General features: G+C 46.5%; 1 protein-coding gene across 17 annotated transcripts in view; it reads right to left on the reverse strand.

Annotated features, from left to right (window-relative positions):
- Nucleotides 1–8,372: 8,372 nt before the first annotated feature.
- UNC79 (unc-79 homolog, NALCN channel complex subunit) overlaps nt 8,373–26,188 on the reverse strand; it is a 239,117-nt gene continuing 221,301 nt past the window's right edge. For all 17 annotated transcript variants that reach the window (XM_082733281.1, XM_082733285.1, XM_082733276.1 and 14 more), the window contains 5 exons: nt 25,450–25,636; nt 23,562–23,759; nt 21,702–21,779; nt 11,314–11,355; nt 8,373–9,594 (listed from right to left, as the gene is read on the reverse strand). In XM_082733281.1, the coding sequence (XP_082589407.1) occupies nt 9,394–9,594; nt 11,314–11,355; nt 21,702–21,779; nt 23,562–23,759; nt 25,450–25,636 (706 nt within the window). In that variant the 3' untranslated portion in view covers nt 8,373–9,393. The remainder of the gene's footprint in view (nt 9,595–11,313; nt 11,356–21,701; nt 21,780–23,561; nt 23,760–25,449; nt 25,637–26,188) is intronic.

Consider the following 26,188-nt stretch of genomic DNA (forward strand, 5'->3'; position numbering starts at 1 on the left):
ATAGATCAGACATGAGTCGGTTCCTATGTGACTTCTCGTAAGTGCCTTCCCCTCTGAGAGCCTTGGTTTTCACTCCTAGAAAATGGGCATGGTACGTCCTGGCTGGCCACCTCCCTAGGATGTGCACATGGAAGGGACTGGAGTGGCCCCAGCAACACCAGATCATCCTTCTGTCTGTGGGTGGCCATCAGGCACCAAGAGGATCTTCCTGGAATGGCTTCTCCAGGGTGGGGACCGGAAGCAGAATCCTGCACCCCTAAGCTTGTTCCCGTCATTCCAACTGCCTTTTGGGCACTGTCACTATTGCCTTGGCTGTCATGGTTGGTCATTCAGAGTCATTCCCTTGACACAAGTCCCTGGCTTCCCGCCCGCACGCCACACCCCTATTTCTCCCAGCAAGTGTCCTCATAGGTCCTTTCCTATCAACTAACCTCAGCCAAGGATCATCTCGGGCCAACAGAGAGGTTCTTCCAGTGGTGAACGCCAAAAGGAATGGGGTCCAGGCTTCATCTCTGTCCTCGCAAGAACTTCTTGAGTGAAAGCATCCTCCTGTCTTTGTCAAGGAAAATGCCAAAACCTTGCCCCATCCTTTCCCTAAGGCATTAAGTGTCTACCTAACTCATAGCTAGACGGACACTAGGCAATTCTTCCTGGAGCCAAGACCTGCTCTGAGGTCACGTGCCGCCCCTATCATTGAAACTAGAAGATACTGGAAACTTTTCTGTGTCGCTCCTTGAAGCCGCCCCTACACCTCTTAATTTAAAAACAGATGTCCGGGCGCCTGGGTGACTCAGTGGGTTAAGCCGCTGCCTTCGGCTCGGGTCATGATCTCAGGGTCCTGGGATCGAGTCCCGCATCGGGCTCTCTGCTCAGCGGGGAACCTGCTTCCCTCTCTCTCTTTCTCTGCCTGCCTCTCCATCTACTTGTGATTTCTCTCTGTCAAATAAATAAATAAAATCTTAAAAAAAAAATAAAAAATAAAAACAGATGTCCTCCTTTCCAGACTCTCCGACACGCAGGGATCATGACATTCTGAACAGGGGGTTCCTAGAAGGGCCAGGCCCTGTCCCCAAAGAGAGGGGCTGCGATGGAGGCCTTCCAGGCTGGAGATCCTCTGCTCGTGTGGGGCTGCAGCCAGAGCAAGCCCAGCCCCAGGAAGGGCACGTCTCGCCTAAGGGTGGTGACAGCACAGCCCCTGTGCAGCCGTCGGTGAGGTTGCTCGGAAGCTGTCCTCCAAGAGCAGGGCTGAGGAAGGTCCGGAGCTGGGGCACGTGTGCTGTGAACTTCCAGGTGAGGCCGGTTGAAAGGCCACTGACTTTTGTCTGGAGGTTTGAGCTTAACCTTTCGAGCAAGACAAATGCTCAGTGGTTTGCATCTCCTTTAGGAGAACTTAATTTTTCTATTTCACTTTTTATGTCAAACTTCAAAAAAGGAGTAGAGTCAGCATGTCTGGATCCTGGGACAGCAGACTGAGGGGTTCAGAGCCTACATTTGGGTTCGCAGCCCGTTAATGAGAAATGACGCTATTGCCACCGTCGCGGGTGGTGAGAAGAAAGGTGCTGGGCACCACGGCTGACCTGCCCCCCCCCCCCGCCTGCACTCCGCCTCGGTCAGTCCTCCAGCAAGCTCATCCAGGCCTGAGGCTGCCAATCCCCCCATAGGCACCGATGCCAAGCGCGCACGTCCAGCCTCAACTTCCCTACTCACTTCCCGTGGCTCCCTTCCTGTGTCCAGGTCTCTCGTCGCAGCCACACGTGACTCTTAGCTCTCCCTCCACCACCCCACAACATCCCATCTTCCTCGTCTCCACCGGTGACCTCATCGACCACCACCACTTAGCGCGCAAACCCTGACGGTCATGTTTCCACCTCCGTGCCTTGCACCAGGGGCTGATTAATCAGTAAGTCCTACCATGTCCATTTCTGAAGCTCTGAGCTTAACCAGCTTAACTCCGCTCCCCACCCCCCAGTCCGAGCCCCCACCGCCTTCCACCTGGACTCCAGGGAGAGTCCCGCCCTCGGTTCCCTGTTTCTGCTCCTGCGGCTCCCGCAAAAGCTGGGGTGATCTTTACAAAATGCATGTCAGATCATAGGTGAGTTAAAAACCTGCCTGCAACTTCTTCCACAGTTGTAATAAAACCCACACTCCCTCTCCTGGCTCACACATTGGTCCTCTGGCTCACCAGGTCCTCTACCTGGTATGGGCTTCTCCGCACCCCAACCCCCAACCCCTTCTGTTGGTCCCCCGCCCCTCCGCTCAACCATCCTGGCCTTCCTGCTGCTCCTGGAGTGCCAGCTGATGTCCTTTCAGTCACTTTCCCCAGCGGTCACTGTGTGGCTTTCTTGGGTCCCCTGCTCATTGTCCCTTCTACTGCCTTGTTAATTTCCGTATAGAAGTTCTTAGCCCAAGGGCCCGTGCTGACTCCTGTGCTTACTGCCTTTCTCCTCCTATTAGAACAGAAGGTGCCTTACCATGGCCCACCCTGCTGTCCAGTCTTATTCGTGGCCAAATCTCCAGCCCCTCAAACATTGCCTGGCACAAGAAATATTTGTGGAATTAATTAACTGAGTAATGGTGGGTTAGGCATTTAATTTAACACCATAGATGCAGCATAAGGAAAAAAATACAGCCTTTTATTGCACATAACTCTTCAGAGTCCCCCCGCCCCACCATTGGGGGTCAGGGTGGGAGAGGTAGAAAAACCCGGATTTGCAAACTGATGGCATTCAGGCCTCTTCTTGTTTAGCTAGTCTCTTCGGGAGGACTCTGTCTCCTGGACGGATGCTCAGTCTTCATGCCATCTTGCCAGGCCTGCACCCTTCTAGAAGACACCCAGGCGGACCCCGGAGCAGGTGTCTGGGGTCTCTCGGGCTGAGGGAGCCGAACGCAGATGGAGCGGTCGAGGTCCTGGCGGGTCCGGGGGCCGGCCTGGGCTGCTTCCCCAACAGATGACTGCAGGACTGTACTGGGCCCTTCTAGTCTCTGTGGGTGAGCTTCTGTCCCGCCACGGCTCCAGAGGCAAATGTCTGGACTGCAGCAATCTCTTCTGACCACGGGGACTCTGGAGTCTGTACCGGCGAACAGGGGGTGAGAGGGCTGGGGTCCCGGGGGGCTGGTTCTGATAGGAACTTCTCTGCAGCCGAGCCTTCTCCTGACCCACGTTTTCCACGGTGCCAGGCTGGGAAATGTGGTTTCCTGGAGAAGAATAAAGAACATATCCATTGATGATTTTCAAAATAAGATCCCCCTTACAACACAAGGATGTGTTCCTACCGTGTGAGGTTCAGAGGATCTGCCGTGGGGAGGATTCCCCATCTCTCCTTCAAGCCGAGAAGCGTGGAGGGAGCCTTGAGTCACCATGCGAAGCCCGGCAGGGACGGCCGCACTCAGAACTGGAGGCGAACTCCCGTTGCGAGCTGTGATTTCGTTCCAGCAAAACAGCAGCTGTCACGCGGCATTACAGTCGGAAGGCTACGAGGCCGCGAGAGCGTTGGGTGCTGAGCACGCCTAGGAGTGGCGAGCGTTCCTTGGAGGTTGGCCGCCATCCTGGGTTACGGCTGGCTCTGCGCTAGGTCCCCGACGCACGTCACCTCACTTGCTCTCTGCAAACCGGCTGCAAGGGAGGAATTACCATCTCCATTGGGCTCTTGATAAAATGGAGGTTTAGCAAGATCAAGTGACATGCATGGGGTCAGAGGACCGGTCCACGGCCACGTTTCCAAACGACCTGGCTGTCAAGACTGTCCTGTGTCCCCATCCTTGACATTGACATCCACCCGGCCTGGCCCTCAACCCCATCCATGGTGAGCCCTCTGGGTGGCCGGCTCTGGGTACGCCCCACTGTCTGGAGCAGGCCCGATCCCCCTCTGGCGAGCACCCTCCCTCCCGCCATGCACCCCTGGCTCAGCGGTGGGATTGTCCTCACCTGGAGTGTTTCTGTCCTTCACGCTTGATTACTTGCTGGTTCCTTTCTTTTCCAAGTGGCCACTTGAAGGAGAGGAAATCAGGGCTTCTGCCAGGCAGCCCCGGGAGGCTCCCCTCTCCACCGGCCTGCTGGTGGGGGCCTGTCTGGACTGCATAATTAAGAAGCCAGCTCTTTGTTCAGCCAAATCCGAGGCTTCTGCCAATGTCCTGCTCGCCCTGCCGCAAAGAGCTGGAACCAGGGCCTCACCTGGCACCACCTGCTGACCTCCGGTTCTCGGGGGCTGGGAGAAACCGGGAGGCAGCAGGTGGGGGAATCTAGCCCTGACCCAAAATGAGGTCAAGCGGATAGGTGGGCGTGTGGACGGGCAGGAGCCCCAGCCAGCAGCTGTGCAGGTGGGGGCAGAGGAATGACACCGGAGGGACGGGCAGCAAGGCTGCTAGCGGCTGAGAAAACAGCCCCAAGTCCTACTGCACCGCCGGCTTGCGGATGGAGCCCATAAAACAGGAAGTCAGTCTTAACTGGGTGGCAAACTCACACGCCCGCCCGACAGGCGAATGTGGGAAGCCAGCAAGGCCTCGCTGATGAACGTAGAGGCAACAGGATTTTGCCGAAAGGCTTTTGGGGTCTTCCTGCTTGGGAGGCAGAGATCAGTAGTGGGACCTGTGTGCGCCATCACAGAGATTTCAAACCAAAACGAGAAATGAAAAGTTGAAGCTCATCCAATTAAACGTGCTGTGGGCCAAGGTCAACCAGTAGGCCAAGGTCTGCCAGGTGGTGACTTCGGGTCCACCGTATTCTACCTTGTCTGTCAGGTGAGTAGCAAAAGACTCTGTCATTAACTCCCCGATTATGTATTAGAAGGAACTAGGGTTTTTGGAGGTATTCTATTCTATGTCTTACTGAGTGACTTTTGTTAAGTATTGTCTCTCTGGGCCTCGGTTTCCTCATCTGTAACATGGGGCTGATAACGGAAGTGCCTTCCTCCCGTCACTTTGTGACAATGAGATAAGATGCTCTATCTGCAGCCCTCCTGGAACCCTGCAGCAAGGGTTACGATGACCTGGAGACGGGTGTCTGCAGGGCTGAGCCAGCTCCCGGCAGGCCCCCAATCTAACGATTCATCACCATGCTCTTCAATGCATACATTTTTATTCTTTACCATAGAATTATTATATTAAGTGGAAAACTAAATGAATTCCCTAAAGCAAAGGAGAAAATATCTTATCGGAAGGTGACGCTGGCTTGATGGGAATTTATGATAAATGATCACTAAACAGAAACATCAAGATACAGCTGCTCCCAGGGAAGCCCTCAGACTTCTCCACCCCACACTCTTGGCCCATGTGAGCCCAAAGAGCAGAAAAAGCAAAGAGACATTAACCTTTACTCAGGGAAGCACTGACATGAAGTCAGACGCCATTTGGTCCTAATGCTAGTATAGTCAGTTGCATGACCTTGGAGAAGTCATATAACCTCTGGGCCTCAGTGACCCCATCTGCAAAATGGGAATCACATGAGGAGAAAGGGAAAATTGTGTAAAGTACTCAGGACTTAGTAGACACTCAATCCATGATGGCTCTCTGGGCTTCTCTCAAACCCTCTTCAAGAGGCTTCCTGCATGTCGCTCCATAAAACCAGCCTTTTATGAATAAGACTTCAGCCACCTCCGAAAGGGATCAGCTCTTACGAAAACACGGTCTGGTACTAGTCCACGGAGCTCCAACACTTCCATTACTGTCAAAACACTCCATCTGCCGAATATACACATTTGCAAATTACTTCTACTAAAGGAGTAATGCGACATGATCTGCGCTGTCCAGTTATCCCCAGGAGCCCTTCAGCCCCAGCTCAGGAGAAAGTCTTGGTGAATAACCCATCTTCTCCAGTCTGATACAATCCTTATTTGGTCTGCAGTAGCTTCAAAATGAGTTGTTGCAAGCACTTGACCTCAGATGAAACCCTCTGGGAAGAGATTCAGTGAAATCATCCCGGCGACAGGGAGAAGGACAGGGTTGCAAAGAGAGGAATCCTGCACGGTGAAGACGGGCCATCCTATCGCTATCACGTTTGCCTTTATGGCCTTGTAGGTCTTGCTTCTGAGGGACTAGCTGGAGGAAAAAACCGGGTGAATCTGCAGCTGTGAGCCGTCCCCCCGAATGGTCTTCCTAAGGCGACCCTGGTCTTCCTGGCAGTCTCCTAGTGCCTTCACAGTCTTCTACCCATGTGCGCTTTCCATCACCCAGGCGCTGGGTAGATAACTCCATTTATAGATAAGGAAAAGCAGATGTCCAGAGGTTTAAGAACTTGTCCAAGGTCACCCAGCTAGTAAGAGGCATGTCCATTGCACACAATCATAGAATCTACACATTTGCAGATTTGGGCTCAGTCCCCCTTGGGTATCTCAGAATGTTCCGTTCGCACTCTGAAGTCAGTAGGATTCTGCAGCCAAGGGAGAACTGAGCCTATGCCTTGGCCCTTCTCCAAGCCAATGATCCTTACTGGCCAACTCTGGATCAGGTAAAATTTGTTGGAGTGTCTGTGCCCTCTGCTGCCGTCAGGCTGCCACGTGAGGCTGGGCTGTGGTGGGCAGTGGTTGAGAGCAGAGTCCTTAGGGTTAGATGGCCTGTGGTCAAGTTCCAACACTGCCTCTCACTAGCCCTGTGACCTTGGGCAAGTAGATTTTCCTCCTAGGCTTTAACACATGAAGAAGAATAGGAAGTCATCACCTGCCCCGCTTACCATGTTCCGGGCATTGCTCTTTCCTCACATTTTTTTATCACCTCAACAACCCTATACAGTCAAATGCGTCCTTGTCCCCACTGTACTGATGAAGTATTACTGAAATTTCAAAAGCTCTGAGGTGGCAGAAAGCTATGGCCACGTGAGGGTTCGACACGGTTTCCCTCTGTGGCTAGGGGTTGGCAGGCCAGGGGTCGGCAGACTTTTTCCGTTAAGGGGCAGATGGTCAATAGTTTCGGGCTTCAGAGCCACACATCTCGTTCCAGCTCTTTCACTCTGCTTTGTAGCACAAATGGGTCACAGACCCCAGTACATGGTGGGTGTGGCCGGTTCTAATAAAACCTTATGAAAACCGGTGGGCTGAACCCCGATCTACGTGAATGGCTTCTCCTCTGATTAATGAGGGCCAATCCTGCTCAACTGCCATCTGTCCCTGCTTGTCCTGACTCTTATTCTAAGAGCCTGAGTCTGACTTGCTGGGGGGTGGGGAGGGTGGCTGACACAAGGCCAGAAGAAGAAGACCACCCTGGGGGATGGGCCGGGGGACAGTGTAGGCCAGAGAAGAAGCGTACTGGTCTGGATAAAGCAGGGAAGTGGCAGCGTCCCAGCAGGGACAGTATTTGGGTCCGCTTGGCAGGACAACGGGTCACAGTTCTCAGGGGCAAGGAGACAGACCTGCCTGGGTCTGGCCAAGACCCCAGATTGTGACTGGGGTAAAGGAAACATTCGGGGAACCAGACAAGAGGGCTGAGTTGAGGGGTTCTCTCCAGCCCTTTGTGGGGGGGGGGATACAAATATAAAGAGAAACTGAGGCAGCAGTCTGTTGAAAGAGCCGGGGTTGAAGAGCTGCCTGTGGAAGACTTCGGACCTTGTCTATCTACTAGTAGGATAGGGCTGCCTGCAGCAGAACTCAGGATGAATGAAGAGCGGCGTCATCAAACCCCCCACACAGAAAGAAGCCAACGCCTCCACCCCTGGCCTGTTTCCATTACTCCCTCCAGGAATCACTGCCCAAAAAGAAAATGTCACAGTTCAGCCCTTACTGAGCCCACAGGAGAGCTCAGAAAGACCTGTTGCTTAATCGAATCCATTCCGTTCAAGAGACATTAATTAAACTGGTGGTGATTGCCAGACCCTGGGGATACAGAGACAGGACATAACCTCTAAGCTGTCACAGTTTACAAGTGAGATAAAGACACACACAACTTTTATAGAAGTCAGAACGTTGACGGAAGCATAACCAAGCACAATGGGGAGCGTCCTAGCCAAGGGGGAGGCCTGTCGGAAGAGCTCCTACGTCAAACAGGAAGAATGATCATTTCTACATCCTTCATCTAGGGACCGACTGGTTCTCCCCAAGTTCTCATAGGGGTGAAGCTCTACTACCCAGATGTTCTAGAACTCCCGTGAAACAAACATTTGAGGACTTGTTTTCCCCTGAGAAGCATCAGATTTCCCAGCAGAAAAGAGTCCTCTTCATAATAACCAACACAAAAAAAGAAAGAAAAAGAAAGAACATTGCCTCAAGCCCTCAAGATCCTTCCTGGAGAATAGACTTCAAATAAATTGGGTATCTCTCTTACCAGATGACCCGAAAGAAAGCCTTTTCCTTTCAACAACTGTACTCTAGTTTTCAAGGAAGTTAGAAGTTTTAAAATTTACAAGCCACATATAAACTGATTTTTAAAAAACCCCAGGCTCACAGAGATAATAAAAAAGTGCATTTAATAGCATGTCAATATACAGCTTAAATGTATAGTAAGTCTTCTTGTCAGTGCATTACAGGATAGAGAAGAGAAGTATGATTTGTGAATGCACAGTCAAATGCTAAGTAGAAGTGCTGATAAATCTTGGTGCTCTTACACTATTAAAATCCCGTTTTATGAAACATAACTCCAGGTGCAGTGCTCTGTGCCAGCGTGGGGGGTCGTCTGGTCCAGTACGCAATCTACAGTTCTAAATTGAATTGTATACAAGTGTTAACAAAAGAATAAAATTTATTATTCACAAAACTAAAGTGGTTCTCATTAAGCTTACAAGAAAGTACAGCCTAGAACGAATGAGTTGAAAAATTAGTTTTAAAAATAATAAAACTTACTGGACAGTTTTGGAAAATGATATTATAAAACAAAGAAAAAACAATTGGCACAGTTTAACCACCTAATTTCTAAGTGCACTTTGTAATGGTCCTTGCAACCTGCCACTTTTCCCAGGATAATGACAAAAAGCTTCAGTCAAGTGTCACTGGCTTACGGTGACGGGTTTTGTTTTGTTTTTTTATTGCATTGCCAAGAGTGGATTTTAAGAAAAAACACTACAAAGGTTTCAAAAACCCTATTTATTCTCTATCATCAAAAATAGCAACGGGGGACTTATACAACTTTTCTGTGAGTACCCACCAGTCTGTTGTTTTTTTATTTTTTTTTCTTAAAAAAAATAGAAGTTAGTTAAAGAAAAATGATTTGGTTTCTTAAAAAATAATGTAAGGAAACACTTAATCAGATATAGCCCAAGGAGTCATCAGAAAGATGTGTAGCAAGAAAGCTTCATTGTTTTGGCCCTCTCCGGCCTTTGCACGTCTTTTTTTTTTTTTTTTTTTTACTAAACTAGAAAGAGAATGTACAGTACCGATATGTTCCCCAACCTGCTTGGATCAAATTGTTTTGTTTTTTTTTTTAAACCCATTATTGCTAAACCAGAGTGTTGACACTGAGAGCCGAGGAGTCCGCTCATAGAGGATAAAACTGAGAGGCCGCGTCCGAGGACTGGATCTCCACCTGGGCCATTTTGAACTGGGTACACTGGAGCCACTTGCGGAGAGCCACAAGGCCGGCGCTGCTCGGGGCCGAGCCAGGCAGTGTCCTTAGGCTGTGGTGGTTCACGTTGTTCTGAATGGCCTGGAGGCGAAGCTGCAGTCCAGCCGATAAGTGCTGTTGAGGAAGGGCGAGACAGCGGGTTTAGTTTCTCTCCCTTGACGGTCCCGGCTCCACCCAAGGGAGCACCAGCTCGGGCTTCTCCTGCAGGCAGAGCCCTCCGGTGGGCCTCCAGGGCCGCCGGGCCTCGACACAGAGGCCAGCTCTCACATCTGGCGGCAGACAGGGCGGGGGACGCGGGCCAGGGCCAGGGACTCTAAAGTCACTCTGGCCCAGATCCGTCCACTTAAGGCCATTCCCATCCCGACCCATTCACCGACAAGCTGGGTGGGGGCACACACACACACACACACACACACACACACACCCACACGCGCGCGCGCTTGCCAACCCCAGGAGCCGGTCACCATGCAGGCTCTGCCGCCAGCTCCCAGATCCGAGCTCCTCTGTGGACGACTCTGGGAACAAGGTTTTTCCATCTGTTTGGCTTTTCTCCTGGGCAAACTGGGGACAGTAACCTCATGGGGTTTTCCTTTAAGGGTGAGTTAGTGGAGGGTTTAGAACAGAAGTGGGCACATAATAGTTCTTCCTTGCATTTTAATCATGATTATGCTCTCTCTGTTCTCATAGTACTGCCCGAGAAGAGGCCAGGTTGTAAGCTCTGTTGGCCTCGGGTTTCGATTTCCCGATGGCAGAGTTGGGGGGACCAGGGGCAATCTGGAATGAGCCACTGTTTTTACAGGTTTTCAGCAGTGCAGGCACCCCCACCTGTGGCCCCAGATGGCACCAAGACCATGATCCCTGACTCAAAGCCTGAAAGTCCGTGTTGATGGCTGCACTTCTGTCTTGGTGACTGCAGACCTTGAGGTCAGCCCCCTTCTATCCACTGACATCCCTCCCTGATGCTGAGAAGAAAACCAGCAAGAAGGTTTGCATCTCTGCCCCCTGCTTGCCCTGTGCTCCCAGAGTCGTAGACAGAGCCCAGTTCTGGGTGGAGCAGGGGGCTGGCTCCGCCACCATCAGGCCCCAGGGACCCAGGGACCCCGACTAGTCATGGAGGACGTCCGGCCCAACAATGACGATGTGTCATTCAAGGTGGGCCCTGGCGATGGGAAACACACTTGGATAGGGTCCTTCCTTCCTGGCTGTGGGGCCCCCGGCTAAGTGACTCTTCTAACTGATTCCCTGTTTCCTCATAGGTAGAACAAGAGGGGCAGGGCCCTTCCCTTCTGGCTCAGTTCTGTCATTCATTCAATGTTAGCGTTTCTTAAAAGAATCCTTCCTGTCACAAAAAATCCATTTTATTTTTCTTTAAAGCTTATTTAATTGATTTGACCCCCAGCATGGGGCTTGAACTCATGACCCTGAGATCAAGTCGCATAGTCTATGGACCGAGCCAGCCGGGGGCCCCATGGAAAGTCTATTTCAGCGACCAGGAGAGAGCACGGAACATGCCTGGGCTCCGATACACAGGGGTGTCCTCGGAAGGTAGGACAGGCCTGTATTTTAGTCAGGACGCGAGCCTCGCTCAGACTCGGGTCCCCCCTCCACTCATACCCTCATCGACAGCGGATAGTACAACCGTGGCTCCCGCTGTCCCCTCGGCCTGCGTGCCCGTTCCCTGGCCCACAGAGCCCGTGCTGTGCCACCGCCCTGAGGCCGGGAGCTGGGTGAATTCACCTTTCTCCACAGCAAGTGGAGCGTCAGGGAGGCCTGTTCACGGCCTGACCTTGTCTGCAGGGAGCTGAGCTTCCGGTCCACCCAGGGATGACTTACCTTGATATTTGACTGAATCATTGGCAACCACATAGGTATCAGCTGTGTGGAGAAACACAGAAGCCGTGTTATTCGAATTCTCCATCCCCGCCCCCAGCAGCTTCGGCTACCGCTCGGGAAGGCTGGGCACACAGAACCCCTGTAACATCACCAAAGGGATGGCCCCTGCTGTGGAGTTATCCATTACCGGAAAAACATCTTTCTGAGGCCAGGCCCTGCTGAGCCAGTGGCACTGGGAGGTTAATGAGTGCCCCTGCGAGTGCCCGGAACACACGCTCTAGGGTAAATGACTGATTGTCTCTTGAAAGCTACCACACACGGGAAATGAAATGTGTATTTATTTAATTAAATCCTCACTTTCTTGAAATAGCATTTCCTCCATGAGGATCTCTAAACTTGAGTCCCCCGAGTAGGACGGCGACTCTATTTGCCCGTAGTTGTTAAGGAGCACTCCCTGGGAGGTGGCTGAAAAGCTTCAGCGGTATAAAAAACCATGCCCCGAGGTCGCCTGGCTCTGATCTGGAAGGTGGGGGACAGCAAGAGGGACTTGGGCCAGAGGTGTGGATGCAGGCAGGTGGCAGAGGGTCCCCACTCCTGCAGGGAGCAAGGTGCTCAAACTGCAGGCGTGTGGGGGCCTCGCCCTCCTCCGGCCCCTCTGGTCCACCCGACCCCCTTTGCTGTGTCTTTCCTTGGCGCTCACAGGATGTCCAGCGCAAGGGCCTCCAGCAGTGGCTCTCCTCTCCCTGCTCTGATCCCTCAGCCACGGTTCAGCCCTCTGGACCGTAAGGTCACGTAAATCTGGAAGTCTGGGACAGAATGGTGTTTCCCAGAGGGTGCTCCACAGCTCGATTGGTGGGTTTAAATGGGGGGGCAGGGGGTGTACTGGTTCCGGTACGTTTGTAAAGGCTAGACACGGTACTGCTCAGATCTCTAACACCCGAATATGCGTCTTATCTCTCCACTCTGCGTTCCTTCCGATCCTCTCCTCCTGTTCAGTAGAGGAGTACAGTGGCCATGCACTCAACCGTGCCCTCCCCAGACGGACGCTGGAGTCCCTACCCACACTGCCTCAGAATGTGACCGTATTTGGAAGAGGGATCGATGCAGAGGTAATGAGTTAAGATGAGGTCATTCTACGGTAGGGTGGGCCCCTCATCCAATATAACTGATACTCTTAGGGAAAGGGGAAAATCTGGACACAGGCCCGCTCACCGACAGAGCCCCATGCAAAGATGAAGGCGGAGATCTACAAGCCAGAGAACGCCAAAGATTGCCCACCAATCCCCAAAGTGAGTTCAGGGGAGGATGCAACAGGTTCTCCCGCACAGCCCTCAAAAGGAACAACTCTGCTGACCCCTTAAGCTGGGACTTCTGGCTTCCAGAACTGTGGGGTAAGAAGTTTCTGTGTTTCAGCTGCCTAGGCCATGGGACCGTCCCAGCAGCCCTAGCCACCAATACAGGGGCACACTCCACGAGGCGAGGCCCACAGGCGGCGGAGTGCAGAGGGAGGTGGAGGTGGGAGGGATTCAGGTGATGCTGAAGCCTGAGGTTCTCAGGAGGGGGGTCACGAGAAACAAGTTTAGCAAAGTGGAGGGGAGGCCCTTCACCACCCACCCATGATGACCTGCGATTGTTTCCAAATCTAGTATAACTACCGAAAAGGGGAGCCCCGTTCACTGCGAGCGGAACTGGGCCCCAGAAAGATCATCATGGCAGCAATCTGCAGACTAGGGTGAGGAAGGTTGTGGAGAGTGGAGGCTGGGGGCCATGTGGGTGGAGCACGCTGCCTCGATGGTCCAGGTAAGACCAGGGGTAGCTTTGGAGAGGAAGAAGGGTGATGCCTGCAGACACAATCTGAGAGACCCCCGGTCTGCTCTTTGGAGCGAGGAAAAGAGCAGAAGCTGAGGTTTCCATCTGGGGCAAACTGGAGGGGCTGTGCGAGGAGGAAAATGAAAGAACCAGCAGGAGGCCTGCTGGGATGGGGGACAGTGTACCAATAGCCTCTCTGTTCACTAGTCACGGCCACAGGCTGCCACATTCATTTAGCTCATCAACACACATACACACACACACACACACACACACACACACACACACACAACTTGGTGAAGTGAGAAACTACATTTCTCTCTATGCTCTTCCTCCCAAGACTCAATCTGGCTATTGTTTTGCTTTGAGCATTCTGTCGAGATGTACAGTTTGCTCGTTTCACTGGCACTGACGCTCACTCATAAACACAGCCACGCATCACTCTGTCTCTAGCATGAATGTTGTGTTTGGAACAGTGTATGGTGTAATTGGACTAAAACTCAAAATATCAGAAAATACAAAAATTTTTTTTTAATCAGAAAGCGACATTTTCTCCCTGCTTCCTCCAACCACCAACCTTTATAACTAACTGGGATTACAAAGGTCAGTGGCAGATAAAGCTATGCTCTCTGGCCATTAGCAGGACTGGCTCATGTAAACATTCTTATTGGGAAAAAATAAACTAGTCTGACCACTTCCTCTCCAATGTCTATAAAAAAAAAAAATCCAAAACAAAGAAAAACAACTCTAAGGGTCCTAGTGTCTACAAACTTTTGTTGAGTTTTGACCTATTTAATAAGGAGCAGGGCCATATGCTTCTGGGTATTTAGGAAAGACCCAAACTAAGCTCCTGTTAAGATCCTGAGGGACCAAGCAGGGTAGGAGCCAGGAAGCACTGAGTACACTGACCCTGGGTGGACACCTTTCCCGGAGCTATTCCTGGGGCTCAAAGCCTATATGAGGCAATCAAGGCAAATAGTGAGGTTGGTTTTTGAAGTGTCTTTGCTATTAGCCCATTTATGAAACATGTGACCATATCATTCTAATATATATCTGCAAAGGACCTTCAGGTTTGTCATTTATGAATCTCATGACTAAAGCCTTCAAGTTAAATCTCATTATTGATAGCATTATATAATCTAACAGTCATCCTATTTCAGGAATGCTAATTTGACTTACTGAGTAACATTCATTTCCATTCCCTTTTGCTAGTGGCTCCTACAAAGCTGTCAGTAAGAATTAGATGTTATTTATTCTGGGTTCTGTAATGTGATAATAAAGTTGGCTGGGGTTTTTTCCCTCTTCAGAAATGATTTCCAGAAAACTGAAGGACATTTAAAAAAATAAGTTGTTTTTCACCAAAATAAAAGTGAGACTTTTCCTCTTATATTGCTTTATGCTACAGGATAAAGATTTTCTGCTCAGGTAAACTACATTCATTTCACTCCATGCTTGTTCCAGTTCTCAAAACTAAAAATAGGTGTGAAACTTTCTTCTTCAGCAAAGATGGAGTAACAAAGACCAGATTTACCCTCCTGCCTGGAACAATTAAAATTTCAGATAGAGTATATGAAACAGTGGTTTTTAGACCCTGGGCATCAGGGCAGTTCAGTGATCCCCAAGGGAGAGGAAACAAGGTAAGCCCTACAATTATCCTAGCTTACTGCCTAGAAAGCTTGCAGGACCTGGACAGAGCCTGTCTGTCTTCCTGAGTTAAAGAGCTGGATCAGGGAGCCCAGAGAGGCCGAGGTATGTAGTTTGTCAGGCAGAGTCCTGGAGAGGATGGAGCTGCACAGAAAGAGAGAAAGACAGCAAGAGAGAACTCTGAAGATCTGTAAAAGGTTCCCCTTGAGTTGTCAGCCACACACTGACCAGTGCACACACGTGAGAAAACTACCCAAGGCTGAAGAAAAAAACAACCCCAAAAGATTAGAGTGGTGACCACACAGAGCCAACAACAGTTGGTATTCCCACAAACTAGTGAGAGTAGGCAATTTTTAAAAAAATTTGAATTCTTTCTTTTTAAAAAGATTTTATTTATTTGTTTGACAGAGAGAGACACAGCGAGAAAGGGAACATAAGCAGGGGGAGTGGAAGAGAGAGAAGCAGGCTTCCCGTCTAGCAGGGAGCCTGATGTGGGGCTCGATCCCAGGACCCCGGGACCATGACCTGAGCCGAAGGCAGATGCCCAATGTCTGAGTCACCCAGGTGCCCCTACTTTAAATTCTTTAACTAACAGAGTATCAAGTACAATACTCAGAAGGCTATTACTTAGTGGTGAAGAAACATTAGCTCTAGATGGAGTGCAGCTCTGATCACCTGACAAGGCTTAAAAGCAAATATCAAAAGGAAAAAACTACCTAAACAATTTAACAATATCACAGAACACAGCTCAAAAAATATTTTTTAGAGATACAAAAATATCCAGCACCCAAGAAAGTCAAATTCAAAATGTCAAGAATGAAATAAAAAATTACCAGGCATGCAGAGAAACAGGAAAAGATGACCTATAATAAGAATAAAAATCAATCAGTTGGAGGGGCGCCTGGGTGGCTCAGTTGGTTAAGCATCCAACTCTTGATTTCGGCTCAGGACATGATCTCAGGGTTGTGAGATCAAGCCCCACATTGGGCTCTGCCCTGGGCATGGAGCCTACTTAAGATTGTCTCTCTGCTTCTTCCTCTGCCAGGCCCACCCCCCAAAGTAAATAAAAAGAAAAGAAAAAATGAAAAAGAAAAATAATCAATCTATTGGAAAAGATCTCAAAATGATACATATAACAGAATTAGTAGAGAAAGACATTAGAACAGTTATTATAACTATATTTAATATGGTAAAGAAGGTAAAGGAAAGGTAAAGGAAATCCTTAGTATGTCAAGTAGAGGCATAGAAGGAAATATTTAAAGAAACAATAGTTGACATTTTCCAAATATAAAGAAATAGATCTATAGATCTATAAATCTACAGATCCAGGAAGCCCCACAAACCCAAGCATAAGAAACATGAAGAAAACTATACTCAGGTGTTTCATCATCAAATTACTTAACAATAATGGTGAAGAGAAAATCTTAGAAGAAGCCAAAAAAAAAAAAAAAAGAGAGAGAGAGAGAGAGAGAGAGAGAAACGACATACTACAAACAGAAGAAAAAAATTAGAATAATAGAGATTTCTTGTTGGAAACAATGAAAGCAAGAAGACAGTAAAGGAGCAACATCTTTGAAGCACTGAAAAAAAATTCAACTTTAGAATCTAGAATTCAATACCCAGTGAAAATACCTTCCAAAAACAAAGGCAAAGTACATACTTTCTCATGTAAAAGAGCAAAGGAATCAATGACCAGCAGACCTGTGTAAGAAATGGTAAAGGAGGGTGTCTGGGTGGCTCTGCTGGTTAAGGGACTGCCTTCAGCTCAGGTCATGATCCCAGAGTTCTAGGATGGAGTCCCTCATTGGGCTCTCTGCTTAGTGGGGAGTCTCCTCCCTCTGACCTTTTCCCCTTTCATACTCTCTCTCACTCTCTCTCTCAATTAAATAAATAAAATCTTTTTTAAAAATAGTAAAGGAAGTCATTTGAGCAGAAGAAAGATAAAAGGAGGGGAAAAGACTGAAAATGGCAAGTATAAATAAGGCAATAATAGAAAATATAAATAAATACTGAAAAAAATGTTAAGTCTCTAAGAGATAATTGACTGCCTAAAGCAAAAACAATAAGAGTGTGTGGTTTGGTTTATAACATATGTGGAAGTAAAGTGGATGACAGTAAGAGCACAAAGCCAAGGATGGAAATCCACCTACATACACAAAGTGGTATATTACTGGAAGGTAGACAGTGATAAGTTAAAAATGTATACCATGAACTACAAATCAGCCACACAAAAAAACAACTAAAACATACAGCTAATAAGATAACTAAAGAACACATGTCTACTTCTAAATAACCCATGGGTAAAGAAAAAACCAAAAGGGAAATTAGTAAATATTTTGAATTGTATGGAAATGAGAATATCTGGAAGAATGCAGCTAAAGGAAGAAATTTAGAGCACTAAACATTGATGATAGTACAGAAGTTTCTCAAAATAACAACCTAAGCTTCCTTTTCCTTAGAAGAGGAAATTATAGCCAAAATTTAATCGTTAACATCTCAATCCAGCAGAAAGTAAATGGAAAAAAAAAGAGAGAACAGGAGACAAAGAACAGATGGAAAATATAGAAAACAAATTGCAAGATGATAGTGTTAGACCCAACAATGGCACAAAACACATTAAATGCAGATGGTTTAAAGACACCCCCCCCCCAATTAAAAGGAAGGAATTATCAGACTGGATTTAAAAGAAATGCAACATCTAGCTACGCTCTGTCTGTAAGAAATATACTGTAAACATAAAGTCACAAATAAGTTAAAAGTAAAAGGATAGAAAAAGATATACCATCCTAACACTAGTCAAAGAAAAACTATACTGCCTTTATTAATATCAAGGTACTGTTCACAGCAGAGATGATTACTGAGGATAAAGACAGCCCCTGAAGAATTCATTTCATCAGAAGGACCTAACAATCTTAAACATTTATGCATCTTATTACAGAGATTCACAATACATGAAGCAAAAACTGGTAAACCTGAAAAGATGAATAAACAAACCCACAAGAGATTTTCAGATACCCTTTTCAACAGAGATATTTCAATACCTCTTTCTCAGTAATAGAATAAGTAGATAAAAGGAACAACATCAAAGAGTTGGACAACACTACCAATAACCTTGAACCAAGCAGCATAGGACACTATACCCAACAATAGCAGAAGACACATTCTTTCCAGTGCACACAGGGCATGTACCAACACAGCCTATAAAATCAGTCTCAATAAATTAAAATGACTGAAATGATATACAGTATGTTCTCGGACCACAAACAGGAACTAAAAACCCATTAACTAGAAAATCCTCAAATATTTGGAAACTAAATAATATGTTTCTAAGTAACCAAAAATGAGTCAAGAAAAGAAAGAGAAAAGGAATTTAGAAAGTATTTTGAACTGAATGTTAATGAGAACACAACATATCGCATTGTGAGATGCCACTAAACCAGTGCTTAGAGGGAAACTATAATAGATGAGAGTGAATTAAAGCTAAAGTAATCAGAAGGGAGAATATAATAAATAGAATTCAATGAAACAAAACACAGAAAATCAGTGGAAACAACTCAAAAGCTGGTTATTGTTGTTTTTCAATCAAAAACTCACCAGAATTCATATGTCTCTATACAGACTGACTAGAAAAAAAAATGTCACAAATCACCAATGTCAGGAATTAAAGAGGTGGCATAACTACTGATCCTACAGCTCTTAAAAGCATATTATGAACAACTTCATGCCAATAAAATTGACTACTTTGATGAAATGGACAAATTCTTTGAAAAACATACACTACCCCAAAGATCACTCAAGAATAAGCAGAAAATCTAAACAGCCTAATATCTATTAAAGAAATTGAATCTATAAGTTTAAAACCCTTCTGCAAAGAAAATTTTAAGCCCAATTCTATCAAATATTCAAGGGAAAAATAACACCAAATCTATACAAAACTTTTTCATAAAACAGAAAAGGAGGAATACTTCCCAAATCACTCTATGAGGCCATCATTACCCTGATACCAAAACCCAAAATATTTATTGCTAGAAAAAAAAAACTACAGTCCAACATCCCTTATGAACATCAATGTAAAAAATTATTTTAAAATGTTAGCAAACAGAATTCAGCAAGATATAAAAAGGATAGATAATACACATCATACCCAAGTATGGTTTGTCCCAGGAATACAAGATTGGTTTAATATACAAAAATCAATCCATAAAATTTACCTTGTTAACAGCCAAGAAAGAATAGTCAAATAACCATCTCCATAAATGTAAGAAAAGTATTTGAAAGGTCCTACATTTATTCCTGACAAAAATTCATAGCTGACCAGGAATTGAAGGGAACCTTGTTCAGTTTCACAAGAATATCTATGAAAAACTGATAGCTAATATTTAATGAGGAAAGATGGATGCGTTCTTCCTCAGATCAGGAACAAGGCAAGGTTTCCCACTCTAATGACTTCTATTCAACTTGTACTAAAGGATCTAGCCAAAGCAATGTGACAAGATAAAGAAATAAAAGGTATAAAGACTGGAAAGGAAGAAAGAGAATTGCCTTTACTTGTATATGACACAATTGTCTATACAGAGAAGCTGATGAAATCTGCAAAAAAGGTACTAGCACTAATAAATAAGCTTAACAGCTAGCAGGGTAAAAAATCAATATAAAATCAGTTGTATTTCTAAATACTAGTAATGAACAATCAGCAATTTAGATTAAAAAAATACTACTTATAATACCCTAAAACTATTATATATGTAGGGGTGAATTTGGCAAAAATATGCTAGTTCTGTATATGGAAAACTACAAAATATTGCTGGAAAAAAGTTAACAAAAGCATTTAAAAAATTGGTACACTGTGTTCATAGATCAGAAGGCTCAATATTGTTAAGAGCTCAGTTCTCCTTGGATTAGACAAAGATCTTTTAAAATACAAATCAAAGCATGATCCATAAAAGAAACATTTGATAAATGGTATTTCATTAAAATTAAGACCGTCTACACATCACAAGACACTGCTAAGATAATGAAAAGACAACTACAGAGAAAATCTTTGCAAATCCCATCTCTGATAAGGGATGTATGTCTTAAAATTCAATTATAAGAAAAAAATCCATCCCAATTAAAAAAAGTTGGCAAATAATTTTAACAGACATCACCAAGCAGATACGTGGATAGCAAGTAAGCACATCAAACAATGTTTAATGTCACCTGTCAAAGGCACATGCAATTTAAACCCATAGTGAGATCCCAGGACACAATCTGTAGGGTGACTAAAATGGAAGACTGACTACACGAAGTGTTGACAAAGGTGTGTAGCAACTGAAATGCTCACACACTGCTGCTGTGAATGCAACAGGGCACAATCACTTAGGAAAACGGGTTGTCAATTTCTTGAAAAGTTTTACACACATCATATGGTCTGGCCAGTCCGCTCCTCGGCGTCCAGCATACATGAAAGCATACAACTACACAAACACTTGTACATCAATATTCATAACAGCTTTATTTGTGATAGCCCCAAACTGAAAAGAGCCCAGATGTCCATTAACTGATGAATGGATACACAAAACGTGATACAGCCACACCATGGAAAGCTACACAGAGAGAAAAAGAAATGATCTGTTGATACATGCAAACAAATGCATTAATTGTAATAGATTTCTGAATGAGAGAAGGGAGCAAGGGGGAAGCTTAAGTATTCTGTAAGTCCACTTATATAAAATTCTAGAAAATGCAAACTAGCTAATAGTGACAGAAAAGAGACCAACAGTTGTCTGCAGATGGGGAGGTAGGATACATGAATGGTGGCAAAGACAGACTAAAAAGGATATGGGAAAACTTTAGTGGGGGAGGGATGCGTTCATTACCTTGATTATGGTAATGTTTTCGTGGGTATAATACATGTGAAGACTTACCAAATTGTACATTTTAAATATGTATAGCTTACTGCATCAAAATTATACTTTTAATAAATTTATAAAAAATAAAGTCATGTATGGTCATCCGAGAGTCAGTCATAGAGTTTCTCTCATGGTGTTGACTTTTGCTGTGGACTAGCAAGCTCTACCTAGCCCATTTGAACCAGGTGCTTTGCAGTGTTCTGATGACAGTCAAGAGCAACCGGAAAATGGGTTGCTTTTCTTCAGCATTATGGGAGTTAACTTGACAAGTGAACTTTATGCGAGAATAGGGTCAATCAAGGCACGAAACAGCAAGTTCTAAGGGTCCAGACTGATGTGGTCGGTGTGGTGGAGCTTGGTGATGGTGGCAGAGAGAACAGAAAATACACACCCAGGTAAACAGCAGGTGGGACAGGTGGGGGGGGGGAAATCAGTGAGAAGAAGAGATGGAAAGACAGGAAGGAAAGGAAGAAGAGGGGAAGTAAAAAAGATAGAAAAGATAGAGAATCCAAGTTCTTCTTTAGTCTAATTTTTTTTTTTTAACCATGTATGCCTTTGATGTCCTTGGGCAGGTGACGAATACTTAAATTATTTTCATACACTAAACAGTGATTTATTATAGTAATATTAGAAACAAAATTAATTTACCTTAGAGAAAAACACTAGCTACCAAGTTCAGCAATGAAAGACTATTTTCCTTGGATTTCTGGATATCCTGCAAGGTGAGGCACCCCCAACCAATTTATACAAGATCATTTCCAGATCAATGTTGTCCAGTACTATTTTCATGACTTGTCTTAACGTGCATTCATGGTCAGCATCTCTAACCCAGCTAGAGTCAGTCACAGTGGTAAAAGCGAGCAAAAATATCATGATAATCATTTGGGGAAGGGCGGTTACATGAGCCTGAAACCTCTAGTCCCTGACTCTGAAAGTCAAAATCAAATCAGTTTTATTTTCCTCTTCAAAGGCACATTCCAAGTAAATCCACATTAGTTTTTAGGCGCAAGAAATGGTCTACAAAAATCGTTAAGATTTTCCTACCTTGACAAAAATTGTTGAATTGCATTCTTGTAATGCCTCCATCAAACTGATCACATGGAGACACACCATTTCTACCATCTGAAACAACAAAGATGAAAATCAATTCCACTCCCAGTGGTCCACACACCTTGAAACCTAGTCTATAACCACAAGCAACCCATGCCCCGCGTCCATGAGGCTTTTGGGCACAATGACTGAAGGGGACCCCAAGGGATGGTTTTATTCACCCCATGAACCTCAACTAAAAACCAACTTAAAAAGCTCCAGAGGTTTTATAATTATCATGCCCTCCTTACCTGACTCAGGGCTGCCAGTGGGATTTGGGGACTGAGCTCACTCATGCCTACTGCATGAGATTCATACCAGGGGATACATGCCTTCTCCTCCCCTCCTTCCAACGACACAACTTGGCCCTGGGTCCTTTTCTCCATCTTGACCCTTTCTCCCCAGTTTCTTCACCTGAAGTGACCGTTTAACTTATTACACACCTGCCTGTGTGGCTTTGTTCTCTACAGAACAAGGCGGCCACGTTGACGACAGTTCGAAAACACAGTGCAGAGGACGGCCCTGCTCAGAAATTCGTGAGGCTGGATTTTGAATGATCCCGGTGGGGCGGGGGGAGGTTATCAGGCTGGCCCATAGAGTTTAACAAATTTTTCAGGATAAAATGAATTCAAACTCAGTAGCATTTTTGGTACAAAATTCATTTGTAACAGATTTAACTCTAACATTTGTATATCAAAGAGATTTGGAGAGGAGGTAAAATGACAACAGAAGGACACCAAATCTCTACTTAAGGTCCCATTTCATTGTCTGTAAAGTAACAGAGCAGAATGCTTGATCTCTAAGTTCTCCTTAGACAGTCTCAGACTCCATGATCCGAGAAATGTTTATCTCAGAACTGTCTGTGTACCCTAAAATTGTCACATAAATTTCCTTTAAACTGAACTAAAATACCTCTCTCCATACAAATTGCTTTATAACATCTGCTTCTCTAAAGACAAGGAAGTGCTTCACTGAAGGAGATGTATAATCCCCTTTCCGATTAGAGCCAAGAGAAAATGTTTCTCAGACTAGTATCAATGAATCAAAAGTTGTTTCCAGAATGCCTTTCGTGGACAGTGCATTGTTGGGTTCCTGGGCACACTGGAATCATCATTATGACGTTCTTCAGATCCCCTGCCCCTCACAGATGAGATTTCGCCTGATAAAGCCCTCATAGCCAAGATACTAACTGCCACTAAGAATTCTCCAAAGTGACAAACCAAACCAAAGGACTTCCTGGTCCCTTCCTCCCACCCACCCTCCAATCTTAACTTCACAGGACAAATCCAAGCTTGTTCAATGAACTGGGCTCATGCCAATAATACCCCAGATATTTCCCAGTGAGGTTCTGAGCAGCCCCTTTCTTGGCGAGCCATCGGAGTTAAAACTGAGCTAGATTTGAAGATTGGGGGCGCTGAGGTCCTCCTAGGGTGACTCAAAACAGGGAAGCTCTTTCTAGGTTTTGAGCCCTGAGTAGAATGAACGTGTGCGGTTGGTCTGCTCTTAAATACCACAGAAGGATGACCCAGTGGGCGAGGGTTTTATAGCACGAAACAGCCCTTCAGGGTAGATGTTTCACAGAAATTTTCTTTGGCATTCAGCAGAGCAAACAAAAGTTGTTTTTACTAGATTTACTTGCTTGCTTTGTGTTTCCATCAAAATTATCATGCAAACAGAAAATCCCGCTTATCACCTAGAAATCACCCATCCATTGATCTAATATTACAACTGAGATCCTTAAAGAACAGGGCATGTGAGGACTGGGAGCAGGTCATGCCTTTTCATCCGAGAGGGGAAACTTATTCGTGGACTCACCACTTTGTTATGGGCCATCAGCTGAAGGATGCTGGGTGTCACCCTGCTCCAGAACTCTAGCGCGGTCAGTATCGCCGTGAAGCTGAATTCATTCTGACTTTGGACGTTTGTCGCTACGGCGCTTTGCTCACAATACACAGTCCAGAGCTGAGCAAAGATAAATGCGTGGAAGAGGGAACACATGTGCAGCACAGAGGTCTGGAAAGGAGGAGATGGAGCCGTTACCTCTCTGTGGGCTGTGGTGCTCCCCGGGGCCCGCCCTGCACAGCCTCAGCCTCCTGTGGAGCAGGGCCGAGGCAGGGCGACTGCCAGTGATTCAAGTCTGAAGGAGTGATCTCAAAACTTGTGATCCACCACCTTAAGACAATCTGCTTTGGGACGCCTGGGTGGCTCAATCAATGAAGTACCTGCCTTTGGCTCAGGTCACGATCCCTTGGTCCTGGGATTGAGCCTGGCATCAGGCTCCCTGTTCCAAGGGAGTCTGCTTCTCCCTCTCCCTCTGCCTGCCGCTCCCCGGCCTGTGCTCCCACACTCTCCATCCAATAAATACAGTCTTTAAAAAGAAGGAAAAAAAAGAGACAATCTGCTTTTTGCACAGTCAGTGGGAGTGCACAGAGAGAATGGAACATCTTTTCAAAGAGAAGGCAAGGCACCTCGGTTTGCAGAACACGTGGACCCATCGCCTTGCCTGTCGATGACCCCGACATTCTCCTCTCTAAACTAGACTGGGAAGAAGAACCATGCCACCACCTTCAACGTGTCCTCATCTGTAACATGGGTGTAACAGGACTCTCCTTCCTCCAAGAGCTGTAGTAGGAGAAATGAGGCTGTGCCTCTGATACCACGGGCCAGTACTCACCTATGACGTGACCACTAGTAGGAGAAACATCAGCTTCAAGGACAGTATTGCTACCAGCGGTAAGCACTGACCGCGTGAGCGCCTACAACGTCCCAGATGCCAGGCTAAAGACTTTATCAAAGATCACTTCCTTAATTCTCAAACCATCCCCTCATCTATTTCACCCAAGAAACACAAGCTCCGAGAGGCTAAGTCACTTTTTTGAGGTCACAAATTACAAAGTACTGACGTTAGGAAATCAAACACAGATCTGGCTTGAAATACTAGGAACCCGACTGCCTGATTCTTTCTGTAAACATCACGGGCCATTTGGACGGAGCTGTATTTTATCCCACCATCGGCTTGCCCTGGCCGACGTCCCAGTTGCTCCCAAACCTACTGTGACTTCCCAGAACTTGCCTGAGCTTGCGAAGGGCCCTTGGGTTCTCTTAGTTGGTTAGTACCAATGGGTATGGTCGGCTGACACTCCCGACGGATGCCTGCCTCGGGCTCACTTTATTCCCTTAAGCACATCATCTGTCTCTACAATTTACCAAGTTCCCCTGTGTAGGTGATTCCGGCGTGCACTTTAGTGAGTTCCCAACTGGCCTTCTTCTTTTCATTCTGTATCTTTATAATGTACCTCTAGAGACGTGAGTTGAAAAGATACTGCATGAAAAATGAGAGCATGACTTTGCCTCCAAATCACACCCAGTTCCAAAAACTTGATCATAGGATTTTTATTATGTAGCTCGTCTCTTATTTATCTTCATTACTTTGAGACAGAAATGCCTAGGAAGCTAACTCTTGCTTGCCTCCATAATTTATCTTCATAAAAGGAAACCGAAAAACAATTTAAGGAGGAAGCAAAGATAGTGCGGGAATGTAAACCACTCTAAATAAGGCATTAGCAGAAAGCTGCTTTCCTAACATCCACAGGAGGGCCAGTGATAAGATGCATTCTCTTCTCAGAAGAAACATAATTGGCCGATAAGGGTTTCCATTAGCCCTCTGGATGCCTATGGTCTTAAGCTTGCAGAAATCACTTACCTTTGATTGCTCTGGAAACCCAATCAGGATAACAATGAGATGGTCTGCGATATGAGAGCCCGCGTCGAGAGGTATGGGCAGGCATGGAGAGGAGGCATTTGGACACACTGCGTTGTGAGTGAGGGAGCCCAGGAGCAGCCAGGACAGCAGACGGATGCGGGAGACACACTCGATGAATTCTTTCGGCCTAGCAGGTAGACGGGAGTGTTAAAGGCGGTTTTATGGCTTCTGTTTTGTCGGGCCCTCACCAACTGCTTATTGATGGAGGGCATTACAAATGTGGTTTTATAGGCAATTACATACAATAAAACACCAGGGGGACAGAGGGCCAACAAAACGATGGGTCCGTTTTTCTGGTTTCCAGCTCTGATCCCAGACCTTAGCTGCCTGAGGAAAGAGCAGCATCGGGGAGACGGAATTAAAAACCATTCTTCCGCCTACGTGGCTGCCTTTCCAACTCACTTCTTCTTCTGAACTCTTTCTTCTCATGGGAAGGTTGGACCTCCCCACTAGAGGGGAAGGCATTGAGGTGAACACCGAACACACAGCCACCCGTCTCTCCTGCCCTCCTGTCATTCCCTCCCACGGCCCTCCTGCCCGCCTCACCCCGAAGGCCAGCCTTTCCTCCAGCCAGGAAGCTGACTGTGCACAAGGACGGCCGCAGACCAGCCCACGCGCCCCTCCCCCTTCTGTGCCTCCTAGCGCTCCAACGCTCTCCGCTATGGAAATCGTTCTAGTG

Source organism: Mustela nivalis (assembly GCF_964662115.1).
Source record: "Mustela nivalis genome assembly, chromosome: 6".
Classification (NCBI taxonomy): Eukaryota; Metazoa; Chordata; class Mammalia; order Carnivora; family Mustelidae; genus Mustela; species Mustela nivalis.